The sequence below is a fragment of the Gambusia affinis genome, linkage group LG22 (genome assembly GCF_019740435.1).
Source record: "Gambusia affinis linkage group LG22, SWU_Gaff_1.0, whole genome shotgun sequence".
In the NCBI taxonomy this organism is placed as follows: Eukaryota; Metazoa; Chordata; class Actinopteri; order Cyprinodontiformes; family Poeciliidae; genus Gambusia; species Gambusia affinis.
This window is the reverse complement of record NC_057889.1, coordinates 11,784,674-11,801,133: the sequence shown is the minus strand read 5'-3', so window position 1 is coordinate 11,801,133 and position 16,460 is coordinate 11,784,674. Positions and strand designations below refer to the sequence as shown.

General features: G+C 37.4%; 1 protein-coding gene across 2 annotated transcripts in view; it reads right to left on the bottom strand.

The window, feature by feature from the left end:
• Positions 1-331: 331 nt before the first annotated feature.
• Positions 332-16,460, bottom strand: part of esrrgb (estrogen-related receptor gamma b) — a 44,378-nt gene continuing 28,249 nt past the window's right edge. For both annotated transcript variants that reach the window (XM_044106927.1, XM_044106928.1), the window contains 2 exons: positions 9,101-9,370; positions 332-5,731 (listed from right to left, as the gene is read on the bottom strand). In XM_044106927.1, the coding sequence (XP_043962862.1) occupies positions 5,487-5,731; positions 9,101-9,370 (515 nt within the window). In that variant the 3' untranslated portion in view covers positions 332-5,486. The remainder of the gene's footprint in view (positions 5,732-9,100; positions 9,371-16,460) is intronic.

Below are 16,460 nucleotides of genomic sequence, written 5' to 3'. Positions count from 1 at the left end.
TCTGTGACATTTCTGTTGATTACGTATAACTTGATTTCTGGGCCTATTTGAGTGGACTACTTTGTGATTACAGACATATGTCTGATCCATTTCTTTCCTTGTGTTGTTTTCAGTGGCTTTGTTGCTTATAAAAAATGTAAGCAATTGACCAGTTTGATAAAATCAAATAACATGTTGATCTTTAATAGATAAAAGAGTGTCTGTGGAGGATCTTCAATTTTTTAAAAGAAATTCTTCCTGCACAGGTGAATTAATGCTTTTCCTTATTCTTTAAATGAAAAGATCACATACCATGATTTCATAAATTGTATTTTTTATTGTCACTGTACATTCAGTGCATTGTTAAATCTGGCTTCCCTACTCCCCCACAAAAGCATTTATTTACACATGGATACAATAGGCATAAATACAACAAACAAAACACATGAAAATGCCACAGAGTCCTCTCCAGTGAATCCCAGCTGTTTTGGCTTCATTCCATTATTATTTTTTAAAATTTTATTTTCTTCACAGAACAGTGCACATAGTTAGCCTGTCCCCCCTTCAAGCATGAAGAAAGTTTGTAATTACAATGAACCAAAGCTCCCTTTTAAACTTGATTCATATATCACAAATGCAAACATATTGCTTTTGAAGAGGGAGAGAAACCTCCTGGGTAATCACTAGTCTGTGGTGCGCACACCTAGCAGGTTCCTCTTTACACTGTGGAACAGATCGGCCGGGGAGGTTCCTCCATGTTTTATGTAAATCTCGTCATCTCAGAGTGCATGGAGATGAGGTAAGTCCGCAAATGGAGCAACGAATAAGTAGCTTTCCTCCGAGGAATGTGCACCTCCTCCCCCACCACCAATTGCGGTAACTTCATCTACATTTTTTTTAATACCCAGCCGGTGATGTCACTTTATTTCTGTGCCACTGACTCCCAGGAGAATCCCATGGCCCGCTTCCAAGCCCAGTGTAATTTTCAAAATATGAATTGAGGTATAGGGTCTAGACGACTTTAGTCGCTGTTCGTCCTGCTTTGCTGATAACCAAAACACACAGAGAAACCGAGAGACAAAAATACAGAAAAACAATCTCGTCTTTAAACAAACACAATGAACTCGTTCATTATTCACTTGAAACAGAGACTTGTATAATACACTGGGTCGTAAATATGTTCCTAGTCCTCATGAGAATACATTAAAGTGGCAAACCTAACACGTGATCATAGTCACATCAATGCACAGCAGATACAGTATAATACAGTGAATTGCACGATGCAGTTATACAGTATGTTCAAGTTGTAAACAAAGCACAACTACAAGTCAGTCGGATGCTCCAAACATAGGGAACACTGGTGGCCGTACTACCTTGCATAGCCCAGTGATCGCTGCTGCTCTGTTAGGAAACTATTATAGATACCCATGAAATCGCCTTTTATAGAGACTTAGATGAAAAAGCCTCCCCACCATCAGCTAAAATAAAACGCCTCTCGTCCCCAGAGTAGAGCCAAAGCAGAAATTTAATTGCTCCATTTCTTTTGAGAATTTCAGCTTAGGACACAATTAGAATTAATTGGGTATTGTAGAACCATTTTAGATGTCGGAACATAAATTAGGCATTAAAATTTTTTTTATTTTTTTTTATCACATTCATTTGTGAGTGGGGAAAATTTAAAATGACCTTTTTTCTGTCAGTTAAGTCACAACAGGTTTAAAGGTTCTCCTTACAACAAAAACAACAAGAACTGGGGGATGCAAGTTATGCTGCTAGCATTAAAAAAACAACATAAAACTATACTCTCATGTCCTAATTACACTTCAGTCTTTCTCTTACATTAACCAAGATGTGTGCCTTCTTCTGCGACAGACTGGCAACTGGTCCAGGGTTTACCCTGCCTCCCGCCCAGAACGTTAGCTGGAAATAGGCACCAGCACCTCCCAACCCCACTAGGGACAAGGGTGTTAGAAAATGGATGGATGGATGGGTGTGCCTTCTTCACTATCACAAACTTAGAGTAAATGAACACAACAGAACTGAATTATACCCATGATTATTATGTCGTGACTAGCATATTTATGTAAAAAGAGCTCATCATTTCATAAACGCAGTTGTGTGAGTGTTTCTGCTTTGGTTTTATACTATTCAGAGGTAATAAATCCCTTGTTTCACTTGGGGATGGATAAGCTGGTTAACAATTAGGGAGATGCACCATGGAAACTATTCTCATCAACGCATGGTTAAAATTATCTATGCATTTTATTCTAGTTAATTAATATTGTCTCTCTGGTAGAGCCTTAGAGTTTCTAGTTGCGTATGCTTCCATCGCTTTTGGGCGAAGCTAATGGCACTTGACTTTTTAAAGACACCACAGCCTTTGTGTGGAATTTATATTTTTCTCACTAAATCCCTAAAAGCTGCTGAGTAACCTGTCCTCTTATTATTGACACATATTGGTTAAATGTTCCTTTTTACCTGCTTAGATTAACAAAACTGTAAGAAATATGTCATCAACTGAGGCAATATTATGATATGCTTGGTACTGTCTTTAAATAATTTAGTCAACTCATGTCAGTTTGCCGCTTCACCAGTTCATATTCCCATTTTTAACAACTTTTTACCATTTCATTTCACCCTACTTACACTCCCTACCTGTAATCTTATCATTTTGCTCAATGCATGTTACCAATGCATATAATTTAATTTCTCTTTGTAGATAAGTAGCTGAATGTCAGGTAGATGAATTTGGGACATAAATAAAGTTGAAATAAAAATAGACATGTCATAAATCACAAAGAACAATAGTTAAATGTAGTTTATTTATTTTATGTTGACTTAAAATTTATTTATTTTTTATTCATTTTAATCACTTCCAATTCAATTTAACTTTATCTAATGATTAAAGTCTAACAACTATGATCCCCGTCTTAATTTATTGGAGTCACTCCAAATTTGTTTATAGATTATGCAAAATTACTTTGAATCCTATATTGTCTCTGTTTATCCATAGCATCCACTATTCAGTAGTGGATGAAGATATTTTATCTTCATATCCAAAAAAATCATATATGAAAATACCAAAACTGTAAAACTGGTGAAGAAGCAAAATGAACAGCATCCTTTGGTAACTAGTTTGCATCTGGCAGATCCTATGCTCTTAAAACCTATGATTAATTGTGGATTATACTCATGTTTCACTCTCGGTGTTGGTTCTGAATGTTTAGCACCGCCATTAAAAAACAAATATGCTAAATATCATTGTTACAGTTGCAATAGGGTACCCTATCTTGTGTTATCCAAAATGATGAAAAATATTCAAACTTAGATGTGACTTAAAAAATTACAAGAAACTGTAAGTCTCTTCAAAGTTTAAGCTGAGCTTCAACATTTTACCCTCTGAGCCACATTTGGAGAGAAAATAAGTCTCATATTGTAACAATAGACAAAAAATTACTTTGGTTGTTAAATATTCCTTTAAACAAAAAGTAGGGTATCAAGTATTAATGCTGCTGATAATCTACTCTTATTTAGTTATGAATCTGCAAGAATTTCACGAGCAGTCTGATTTCCATTGGGATTCAAGGAAGACATTATAAGCTAAATAAAACCCCCAAGACCACTGGTTGTGTAAAAATTGAGAAAAAAACAACAACAAAAAAAAAAAATCAAACCCAAACAAAACAATTAGTAAAAAATCCCCAGAAAAGTCAAGAAGTCTAGCCGCTGAACGTTTTACTTGGATGCTAATTCCAGGATTTACTAAACATAATGTGACTTTCCTTGATTTTGCCATACTATCCAAGCTAAAAAAGGATTCAGATTAATAGAAGTTTGAGTGAGAATGCACTTTCACCTCAATGACTCAAAAATATTGAAGTAAAACAATTACTTGCCCAGAAGACCAACTGTAATAAGTTTGCCATATTTATGTTTGGCAGCTTCTCTGATAGCTTCTGTAAAATATTAGCCTCGTCAGATGAAGTCTAAAGAGCGTCAAGGCAAAATCAATATCAGTGACACCAAGTTTCTGAGTTAAACAAATACAGATAGAACTAAAAATGCAAAACTTCTATAAATAAGTGGGATCAATTACAATGCTGGCTAAAATTAAAAGCCTTAAAATCTAGCAAAGCATCAAACAAGGACCTAAAGTCCTCAAGTCCTATCTATAGCATGACCTTCCTGTTGTATCAGTTGATAATTAAATAATTTTTGAAAACCCCCCCCAAAAAAACACTTTCATCAGTACAACATATAGCTTATCATTGTTGAGTTGGTTTCACAGCATGTTTAGTTTCCAGTGTCAGCACAAAAAGAATGGGGAAGAAGTGCAGTTTCCTAAAAATAACTAAACAATAGCCAGCTTGTGTTAGTACTCGTTTTGTGTCACATTAATCATGAACTTTTCTGCTGCAAATGAAAAGTTCACTCGTTCTGTCACTCATTTTGTGGTATTAACTAGTGATGATGAGAATACAGAGTGCATTGTGGAATATTTCCATTTGTGATTTATTTTTAATCTCTCATATCCACAAACTTGTGTGGAATCACTAAATTCGGAAAATCCTTCAAAATTTCAGAATTTCAACACATTTTACAGTCATTAGGTGGGAATGTTAGCATGAGGATGCTAATATTGGCAGTTTGACGAGTAATAAGGATGTTCTGACAACTCAAGGGGCAGTGCACTAACGTCAATTTAGTGAAGAATTTAGAGTTAAACTGTACATAAGCCTGTTGCATGTTACTAATTTCCACAGCAATACAAAGTGGATGAAATTCCAGTTTGAACATTTAAAACTTATTACTAAATGTTGGACTGTCTCTCTGAAGTGGATAGTAATTTGACCGAGTGAACAATTCAGACACACCTTTAGTTAGAAATGATAGCTGACTGACCTCTGTCATTTGACCAACCAATCAGATTAAAATATCAAGACAATGAAGCAAGTTTGAGGTAATTACTTGGAAATGACCACCTTTGATGATAAGTTCAGAAAGGATCTTGAACAATTCTTCCTTCCACCCAGTGAGGCTTCACAAAATTTACAATACGTGTAAATGAAGACCAGTTAGAGTCTATTGCTGGAACAAGTGAGATAAGAAAAGAGGAGAAACTGGAACACAAAATATGGCTAGGTTGCTGTACAGTTCTTTATATTGTCACTTTTTTATTTTGAGATTAAAACAAAATAAGAAACAAATTCACAGAAGACTCAAGTGATATAGAGCAATGGGTCTCTGGTTATAACAAGACCGCAGTTGCCTGATTTCTGTACACCTCTATATACATTATTGTCATCCCACTTGTGTCAAATTTATAGTTACCCTTTTTAAAACTATTCCAAGTCTTTTTTTTTTCTTTTTCAATTTTTGCTATTATTTTAATAAGTAAAATGACTTCAGAGCCCAAGTGTCATCCTTTGGCTGTTAATTGGCACTCCACCTTTATTTCTCATGGGCCGTTGCTCGTCTCTGACTGAATGATGCAGCTGTTCCAGGTGTCAAGCCTTGGCCTCCAACATCTCGAGGAATAGTTTGTGCATGGGAACTTTGCCCTGCATTTTAATGCTGTAGAAGTGCTGAACAGCCTTTGTGGCGGTTTGACGGAGCAGAGGCAGGGTCATCAGCAGCTTGCCTGCACGTCGGGGGTCCTCTGGGTGCTGGGATCCCTCGTAGTCTTGCAGAGCCTCATGCAGAGAGTCTTGGAGCCTTTGGACAGCTTCAATGCTCTCTATGTGCATGGAGTCTGGAGCAAGAGGAGGGGCATGGAGAGAAAAGATGAAGAAAGAGGTATATGTGATGTGGAGAAGAGACTAAACTCCATTTCAAAGTTTTCTTCAAATGATTGTTTGATTACCTTTTAACTGAAGAGACAGGATTCAGCTTAGGCATTTAATTTGCATTTGATATTCTTTTGGTTTCAAATCCAAAGTGAGGAACAATCAAATCATACAACAGACCAGGGGAACTCCCCCCCAAAAAATAAAACAGTAATCTCTTTGCAGCCCTGGGAGCGAGTTAGGTGCCAGTAGTAAGCAGAAACACTTGTTGTTTCGGGGGAAGTGAACTGCCTCTTCCTCCCCAAAGTTATTCACTTTTGCTATAGTGCTAACTCTTGTGCTCTCTCGTATTCTGGTCCTGGCAAAGGAAATCCCAGCATTCTTTGAATTCCTCAGAAAAATACTTCTAAGTGTAAAAGCAAAGTTACACCATAGAAATCCACTTTATACACAGAGAAAACAGTAGACTTTTGCAATACAATTTAGACTTTTAATTTACTTAGTATTTTCTGTTCCAATTTCTTTCCTCTTTACTCTTTACCTTTAAAATTACTTAGTGTCTGTCTAACCTTGTTTCTTTTAGTGTTTCTTTTTACTCAATCAAATCATTAGGAAATACACCTTGGGTGAATACTAATATTATATAGTTCTAAGGTGAATAAAATTTCAATAAATATACAAAACCGATTCCTTTCTTCTTCAAAATATATGACAAACCTGCTCCTTAATTAGGAAAGAGATTGAGACTGATCAGATTTTGATACATTAATATATATTAGCATAGCCCCTCATTGCTACAAAGCTATTTAAAAATTCATTCAGTAACAATAAAGTATCTTTTTTGTGTGCAACGCAACACAAATATGCAGCTGCACCAACCTGTTTTGCAGCTGGTTTTACATTCCACAGCTTGTAAATGCAGACATGCAATTTTGGAGAGAGCTTTTCTCTTGTTAGTAGTTAATGATGCTCCTTAAATAAATGCCTGTGCGTGGCCGAGGCTCAGGGGAGAGAGACGTGCACCGCAGGTCGGAATAAATATACAGTGGTAAAGGAGAAAGATTAATTTCTTTTTGGTAGCACGGAGTACGGTGTACATCCCCCCATTTTGCTAATGAATTCAGATGGCTGCATTACAAGGATATCGTTCATCTGAATGATGGTGGCAGATGGCCTTCATTTCCATAAGAAAGAGCAGTTGGCCCCCTTATGTATAGGCTCTAAAATAAAACCAGTTGAGACTTTTTTAAAAATTCTTCTCTATGTATGACTCTAGACGATGGAATAAAAAAAGAGCATAGTCGTCCTTAAAAAGGACGAGGTGACGCAGGGTTTTAGTAGACAGACGTAGTATGTCGCCCTAGACTGTTTGCCTATCCATAAACAGAAAAAGTACTTTTCCTCAGTGTTATATCATCCCAAAAGCGAACCCAAACATGTCTGCTAGATGAAGAGTGAGGGAATTGGATCAGCTATGTGTCATGAATTTAGGGAGTGACGTTAAGACTGTGTATAAACATGTAAATGAGGAAGAAAAAAGGGAAAGTACAAGGCTAATTATGTTCCTAACTGACTGATTAAGTCTCTTTTACCAGTCGCCTTCTGTGTAAATTGCATTTCTATCTTGGGAAATTAACTAGGCTATGTGGACCGCACATGTGTTCCTGCAGTCTTTGTTTGAAACCTTCATGTTAATACTGATCTGATCCTGATTTGGCGGCATGGTAAGATGTGTGTGTGTGAAGCTATTGAAAATGTGTTCAAATGTGTTTATATGTGGAGTTATTTAAGGCGGTACGGGCCGGCCATCAAAACTAACTTTGAAGAAACAATTTCCGTGTAATCTGTCAGCAGCCTGGCATCAATCTCGTCGATACTTTGCTAATTACAAAATCAATGGCCATGAATTTCCACAGCTGTCACACCCTCTGGACCAGTGAAGCCGAAGCTCGGCGGGACTTTGTTCAAACGAGCCAAAGTTGCCCTATTGCCCTCGCTGAGCCTCCCGCTCAACCCCAGGCCTTTCCTCTCCCACACTTCTCCCTTACGTTTCCAATCCCTGGCTTCCCACCCCCCTCTTTTGCTCCTGTGGAGTGTTTGCAATCAGATGAGCAAAGCTCTGGGCTCAGCATCTTTTTTCATTTTTCAGTCAGGCAGGAGAAAAGACTCCTAACAGTCATTGATTAGTGGGGGACAGGCCCAGCCTCATGAAAAGCAAACTGTCGATACGGGCGCAGCATCTTCACATTGGAACAAACGAGGCCCGTCGCTCCCCGACGCTCATTCCACTCCACTTAACACATTTTATTGACAGCCCCTGTTTTTCTAATGAAATGCTAAATATATCTCCCTCGGCAGAGCCGCGCTGGCAGCCGCTGTGATGGAGATGGAGGGAATGAGAGCGCAGCGACAGTCACGCACACACACACGTATCTGCGCACAAATTAACATGAAGCTCCACATGCACACTTGCGATAAATGGAAAAAACTCTGACCTTTACTCTTATCAGGGAGCCGTTATCTTGAAACTGATGGCTTCACAAAATATACATCAGCTCCTGACATTTTGTCTTTTGCTGAAATTCTTTGTTTACTTAAATGCTAACTTTCTTAATTTATTTTAGATCTGGTGTGTGGATTTGGGACCTCTAATGTAAAGATGAACAAAGAATTGTATGAAATCAAATAGTTTAAACTCCAGAGTTTCTACATTTTTATTATATTTGAATTTAATTATTTTCCAGGCTTAGATTTTGTGTCCAATATTGATCATGGACAAACCCTTGTAAAATGAATAATACCCATTGAACTTTTCAACATTTTTTAAATGTTGTAGTCACAAATTTGAATGTATGTGTCTTAATGCCAAAATAAGCTTATGTGGCAAAAAATCTTCTTTGACATCATTTCATTTTCAGCTTAGAGCAAAGTCTAGTGCCCCTGACATAAAGAGATTCAGCAAGAAAAACAAAAGAGTTAGCAAAATATTATGAAACAATTTAAAATACAGATGAAATAAAAAACAAAAAAAACCAAATAACTCCATAAAAGTTGTTTAAAAAAAAAAAATTAAAAATTAAGTCTACTTTTTAACCAGTAGCAAACAATTAGTATTGGTACCAATAGATGAGCAGAATGCAAGACTTGTGGAACTCTTTTGCTTGATTGTTTACTATTTTATTTTGTCTGTCTTATAAAATGAACTTGTATGTTTTTTCTCCGGTTGGATTGCAGATTTGTGTAATGCTATACTCCTTAAAAAACCTAATCACATTTCTCTATAATTAATTCTGCAATAATAAGTCCCCTTCAGGGCTAGAAAGATTGAATCTTACCAGAGTTGGCAAGCGCGATAGCTTTGAGCGTGACAAACTCCTCCTTCTCCATGCGCAGTTTCTTGTAGCGTCGCACCAGTGGCAGGATGGCGACGTGAAGATCCAGCAGGCCCGAGATCCTCGCCTGCTCCTCATCTATCACATAGTCCTCTGCATATACAATCTCGTCCTCGCAGGGCAGCGAGCGAAACACAATGCTCAGCACCAGGATCTCCATCCAGGCGCTCTGCAGAAGACTCATTTGATCTGCCAGGGACAGTGTAGAAAAGCCTATAGGAAAAACGAAAAAGATTTGTAACACTGTTAGGTTTTCTTTCCAGGCTTGTTAACGTCAGGTTTCAGCCAAACCAAACGTGAGACCTCTGTATGTTTTATGGACTGTGCACAATCACTGTACAATCCCCAGCGGAGAATGACTTGAAACAGGCCGATTGCTATATGTGTTGGCTTAAGGCTGGAATATAAATCTGTCAAATGTAAAGGCCTTTGAAACATGAGCCAGAGCTATTCAGCCATCATCAGCCAGACCTTTAGTGCATAAGGACGGGAAAGCCGATAAGTCAGAGCAAACTCTCCTGCAAAGAACTGTAAAACAGAGAAGATGATATAGTTTCCAATAACGACTGAATCATTGGTCCAAAAGGGAAGGAGTTTTGTGGTTTGTGTCACCACCGCTACATACAGGGGAATCTTAATCACCAAAAAGTACATTTGTTTCAATAATTCCAGTCAAAAGGTGACAATTATCATCATGTACACTGAATCAAAACTTTGAATGATGTTTCTCAGAAAGTTTGAATAACATAAAACAAGTAATAATAATAAAAAAAGTTATTACAAAAATGTTCAGTCAGTAGCTCTGCTGAGGTGTTAAAGTCTCCCTTTTTTATATCAAGGGAATTCCTGGTAAAAATAACTTCATAATTCCTACAGTTTATAACAATCAAAATATTATTAGGCCTGTTTATCCTCGCAGTAAATCCTAATAAAACAATCCTTTGTTCACTAAGTGTTTGACCTTCTGATCTCAAAGTGGCGATTCAGGTTGACGTCGAGGTCGACCTGTCAACTCTCTGCTCCAGCTTTCACGCTCACCTCGTCACAAGGGCAGACAGACAGACAGACTGACAGACAGCTGAAAAGGCTCCCGGAGTCACTATGCCATTCACCATACTTGATAGAAAATAGGGAAGTGATTACAGGCCATTGAAGCAACAACGCTGCTTACCTAAATCTGAACTGGTATGGATCAGAGTCCGTCAGGTTGACTAAAAAGAGGCCCTCCCAACGGCTCTTATCAAGCAAATAGAGGGACGATGGAAAGAGGCAGAATGAGGTGGAGAGAAAAGAGTGCTGGGGGTGCCATTGATTAGTAGATTGTAATCAGTCCACCAAATGCGAAAGGGCCATCGATCCAAGCCTCAGATCTGACAAACAGACAGCTGATGGAGGACATCCGGTACATGTTTTAGTGGGGGGAAGGGAGAACTACAGTGCCTTGCAAAAGTATCTGGACTGCTTAACTACTTTACATTTTGCCATGTTACAACCACAAACTTTGAGGTATTTCATTATAATTTCTCGTGCTACTTATAGAATTGTGTAAACATGAAAAGGAAGGAAAATTGCACATTAATTTCACATTTTTTCCTAAAAGGAAAGGTGAAAAGGTTCATCTCGATCTCTGAAAATATAGCTTTGTGGAACTACATTTTGCTGCAGTTACAGCTTCAAGTTATCTGGGGGAGACAGATTCTTCTTTGTTAACTTGATGCATCTCTGGATATCAAGTTTCCAACCCAGGCCTTTGACTAGGCCACTCAAACATATTATACATTATTTATCTAAAACATTCCACTGTATGGACGTCTGGTTTTTGTCCTGACCCTTCGCCTCAGCCTCAAGCCTTATCCAGCTTTTAACATTCCTGTATTTACCTCCATCTATCTTTTCTTTAAGTCTGAGCAGCTTCTTCGACCCTGCTGAAGAAAAACATTCCCCCAGACGGATGCTGCCGCCACCATGCTTTTTACTGGACATGTAGTGTTTTCAGGGTGAGGTAAAGTGATTTGCATGTAGGCCAAAAAACTTTAGATTTGTACTCAACTGATCAGAGCATCCTCTTCCACGAATCTGCTGTGTCCTGTACATGGTTTCACAGAAAGCCGACTATACTACTGTAATTAGTATTCTCTTTTCATGTTTTACTAGTTTAGGTGCTCAGGCATCTCTTGGTAGGATTGTAGATGAGACTTACAAGTCTCAGTTAATGGATTTTATTCAGCAATCTCAGAGTGAAATGGAGCTGAACAAAGATCCATGTGAAAACAACAAATTTATGTTTTTCTTTTACAAGTAAAGATTCTTTTGTATAAATATGTATGTATTAATTTAGAGTTGATGGTTTGCTTTAAAAAAATAATGCCAATAATTTCTAGCTTATTTAAGCAAGGTAGGGTAAAACTTAAGACATATAAAATGTAAAAACCCAACTTATATTACTTTGAGAAAGTAATGACTTAAAAATAAACATTTGAATCTTTCAGTGTCTAGCGATTCGATTTGATTCTGATTTTCAGGGTCACTATTGTATTGAGAAAACATTTTAGAGTCAAAATCAATTTTTCATTCAGAAGCCATTTTTTCTATTTATATTGCTTAAAGATTCTATTTAAATTACGTGACTGAAAAAAGGAAAAGACTGTCAACAAATTTAAAACAATTCTATAAAGTTCTGTATTAGATTGCATCAGTTTATATTTAAACATCAAATTTTGTAACTTACATTACCAGTCTAAGGATAGCTTAGTTGCCTAGCCTTTTCTTAATAATAATTAAAAAAAAACATATCAAAGAATTATTCATAATATAAATTTACAAAAAAGTAAGCAGAGTAAAATCAATTTTTGAGTATTTTGAATCGATCCAGAGTTTCCAGGACTAGGATTTTTTTTTTCTGCACCTCTACTTAAAAGTCATCAACAATCTCTGCCATCTCCAAGACCTTCTTTTCATTTTTTCTATCATTCCTCTTCGTTCATTGTATCCAGTCAATTTACCAAAGCCACGGAAAGACTTCCTGACTCCGTCTGGGTCACCCTGGAGCTTCAGGTGTGGGCAGAGTTAAGTGTTGCTGTAGTGGGTGAATCCCCTGATGAAATATCAATATTCCAAGCTACTGATTTACTGCCGTTTGACTAAACATGACACAATATTGAGCAAACAGGGAAATGTCAATGTTCCTGCATGTGTCTGCACTCTTGCTGTGTGATGGCAGAAGCAAGAAGGAAGTTTTTTTTTTTTTTTTTAAATGTTTGACATAAAAGAAGGGAGGGAGGGGAAAGGCTTGGTTTTATACATTTTTGGGTTAATTGTTGTCAGATTTTTTTATAAAACAACCCCCTCTCCATTGACAAAAAATATGCTCAGTGTACACTCAGCAAAAAAATTAATAAAAAAATTAGACAGTGAATTTATTAGGGAAAAGAAAAATGTAAAGGGCATGTTTACGCTGGAATTACCAGATACTTCCTAGAGATTTTGCATTCTGGGGCTCTAAATGCACCTCAAAATGAAATCTTTCTCAAATGACAGAGAACCAGAGAGATCGATGGTTTGGTCCACTTCAGGGTGGGATTGGGAGACCTAGACAGGCTACGCTGCAGACACTTTCTGCTGCGCAATGCTCCAGGAAAAACTAAAGAGGTATCCTGGTTCAGTCAGCAAGCATTTCTCAGGATCCACAAAGTCATTTTGAGCTTACCATGCATCACAAAAGGCCGCTACAAGATTTTGTACGACCATGCAAGGCATTTATTTAATGTCTTGTTTTGAAATAGTCCAAAGCATTTTTCTCATGTCAACCAAAAATATTTTGATACGTTCTCACTGAATAGGTCTGATTCTCAAACTTAGAAGTTTTGCTTTTTAAGCATTAGGGGATAATACTGACGGACGCATTCGGAACTCTGATCACAGACTCAATGACTTCTGAGAATCTGAGCGCACATTTTGTTTAAATGAACTTATACATTTGAAGAAGTGTGTTTTCCTTGTGCAACAAAAGCTGCAGCCTACAGAAAAAATACTTGGCATCAAACCCGAGTAGCAGATTTACAGTTCAAAACGAAAAGGAAACTTCAAAAAGCCCACAGATCTCTCCCTGAGTAATGAGAGCAGAGCTGATTCAGCTCTTATCCCTCTCTTTGTGGGAAATGTGTTAGTCGAGCAAAAAAATTGTTTGAGGATTTCTATACTTTTTTAAAGTCAGAATTTCAGACTCTCTTCGACTCTAATTTATCTACTTCACCTTTAATTTAGTTTTCAAGTATTAAAATGAAATTTTATGGTTAAGTCATGGTGTTTAACTTCAAAGTGGTTGGTTTTAATTTTGGAACCAGGAAAAATCTGAGACTGAAAAGACGGATGGATAGGTCACTGATTACAACTATTCAAAAAAGCAAAAAACAATCGCTACTTGTCGTTATACTATATACGTTGACTGGTTATTTTGTTTTCACAGTTTTACGGATTATCAGTTTGCAAATTGCATACTTTTGATTAACAGTTAACTCAAATGGCGACAGCAGGAATTTGGCCTCAAACCTGAAGTTTTGTTCAATATATTCACGCCAACATAAATCTCCATAAAACCACACTATTGTGAAATCTACCAGCTGCAAAGTGCTACAAATAGCATACTACTTTCTAAAGTACGACAAGAGTCCTCAACGTGCCAGAAGCAAGTATTTGTAGAAAAGAAAAGGGCTCTGATGAGGTGGCAGCACAGTCCAAGTACAGATCAGATAAGAAATTGAAACCCTATTCAGCACAGTGAAGAGAGTGAGTGGTTGGCAGCGAAGCTTGAAGCTGTCATTGAGAGCTGGGTCTAAAACAGACAGCAGTTCACTCTCTATTCATTTAGCATCATTACAGGCCTCCTAAGAGCCCTAATGGGCCTAATAAAAAGACAGAGGTAATAATGAGACTAGAGGGCTCTATATGAGCGAAGAAGAGCGGGAGGAGGGGGAAGAGTCGGGGGAACTGGAGAACAAGGAAGTCTGGCTGCGTGCGTGTGTGTGTGGGTGTGTGTGTGTGAGGCTGACATAGGGGAAAGTGTTTGGAGGAAGACCAGCCAGAGAAAAAACAAGAGGACTAGGAATATGATGGTTTGCTGAAGTCTGATAGCATCAGACTTTAGCATACATTTATAATTATTTTGCAGATGTACACAGCAATGTCTGGCAAATTAGTAGACCCCTCCAGACTCTGTAACATCTCTATTATCATTAACTTAGGAGCATGTCTAGAGGCTACTGAGGAACCAGTTACAACACCAGCGAGCCGTTGTGTTGAAAAATAAAAACCTTTACACCTAAAATTATTTTAATATAATCTTTAAGCTAAGTTGTTAGCTGCAAAATATGCATAAAAAATTGGAGCTGCGTGTTTCTTCCTCAGTTCTCTGCATGTGAATGTTGAAGAACTTCAACATTAATGGAGCAATCTGCACTAATGACTCTTATTACCTCATTGTTAGAGCCATTTGCTCAGTGAGCTATGAGTGTAATGGTAGGCGTGGACTGTTAAACTGTAGGGACCCCTTTTTGTCTTAATTATTAGTTGGTGACACTCTGACCTGGTGGCCCTGGGTAAAGTGTCCCCAGAGGGCCACGTGCCCCTTTAATATCTCTGTCACTTCTGGATTTAGATGGTCGCAGCATTAAAGATCAATAACTCTAGACAGGTAATGTAACACAGAACAACTCTTAAAAGCTTTACACCAAACCCATGAATAAACCTGGAAATTTATTTTTAGATTTGGTGGTGGCGGTCATTATTCGCAGAAAACAGCAAATTGTCTGAGAGAAGGGGGGAGAATATGTATTGAAGGTCCCAAGTGGTATCCAAGTATCCTCCATATATGTGGGCGCACACTCTGACGCTGTGCCATGTGCCACCAAAACATCTGAAATTTTAAACTAATACCAGCAATGTCAACAATATGTTGTTGTTCATCTGTTAAGAAAGGTCGTAAGAGAAACAAAGTTTTCTTCAGGGTTGCTTCATATTCTCTTGTTTTTCTTTCCTGCTTTTCACAGTCTGCTTGTCTCACATCTGTAGGAAACTGTAGGAAACAATATTTTGAAGGTGCTATTGTTCTTTTCTGGCAATCTGTAAATGCAAAACAGAGGTGCCTCAATGCAGCCTGAAAGTGTGTTTATACCAAAGTAGCGAGCATGATGAAATGAGCTATGTGGCAAAACTATGAGTGACAACTAGGTACAATCCAAAGTTCCCAGCAAAACAAAGACTGAACTGCAGAATTATTTATACCAATTGAACTTCTCTCACATTTTGTCATGCTACAACCAACAAAATGTATTTATGGTTTACAAATACACACCTGAAAAGTGTGGCGTGCTTTTATATTTAGCCTGGAAGTGAAAATAAGTACAACCGCTTTCCTTCACTCATCTAATTAATATTACAACCACATAAATTATTGTGATAGTGAATTATAGTATTAACGAGTGGGGCATGAGCGCGCTTTTTTTGAAAACCCAAATTGCTTGGTTGCTTTTGTCAGCATCATTCAAAATGAAGAATGGAGTATCTGATGGGAAGTGGTTTCTGTTGTGGTATAATTGTATGTTTTAAATTTACTTTGCTTCCTTGCCGAAATTAGATTTACGATTCCAAAAAGTACATTAAATTAAAATTTAAACAAGTAAAGGTTGCATTTTAATTTTGCTGTTTTGGGAAATTTCTGACTTTATTATTTTCTTATTTTAAAAATCCAGTACAAAGAGTAACTTTTTTTGACAGAACAAGTTTTTTATATTTTTTTGGATTGCCATGAAAACTTTTAAAACAATGCTCCAAATAAACTCATGAACTTGTGTGAGAACAATCAGAAGTTTGTAATCGTTTTAGTCTTTTCTGCCAGGTGAGCATAGGCCAACGATGTAAAATGTTGCATGAAATGCGGTGAAGCCTTTGCACCCAAGCACCAGCATCACATAATTACTAGTGGCAGCAGTGAAAGCTTATGCCACCACTTAGATAAAAATTTATGCTCTTGCTTAAAGTGTCAAACATAAATCTAATGACAAAACGGCGATTAGGGGAAACCCTGAACAGGAAGAGAAGCTGGTCAACATTTTATTTATTTTGTCACCCACAAGAGGTATGTCTGTATCACCTTTACACAAATTAAGAGCTTTGCCTTTTTTATGTGAAAGGGGCAATTAATTTTTTTTTTAGCTTTGTTATAATGCTATAATGTTATTCCGTCATGAAAAATACACCTGGAGTGTTGCCTTGATTCTTTACTACCTACTCCCAGCACCATCTACAA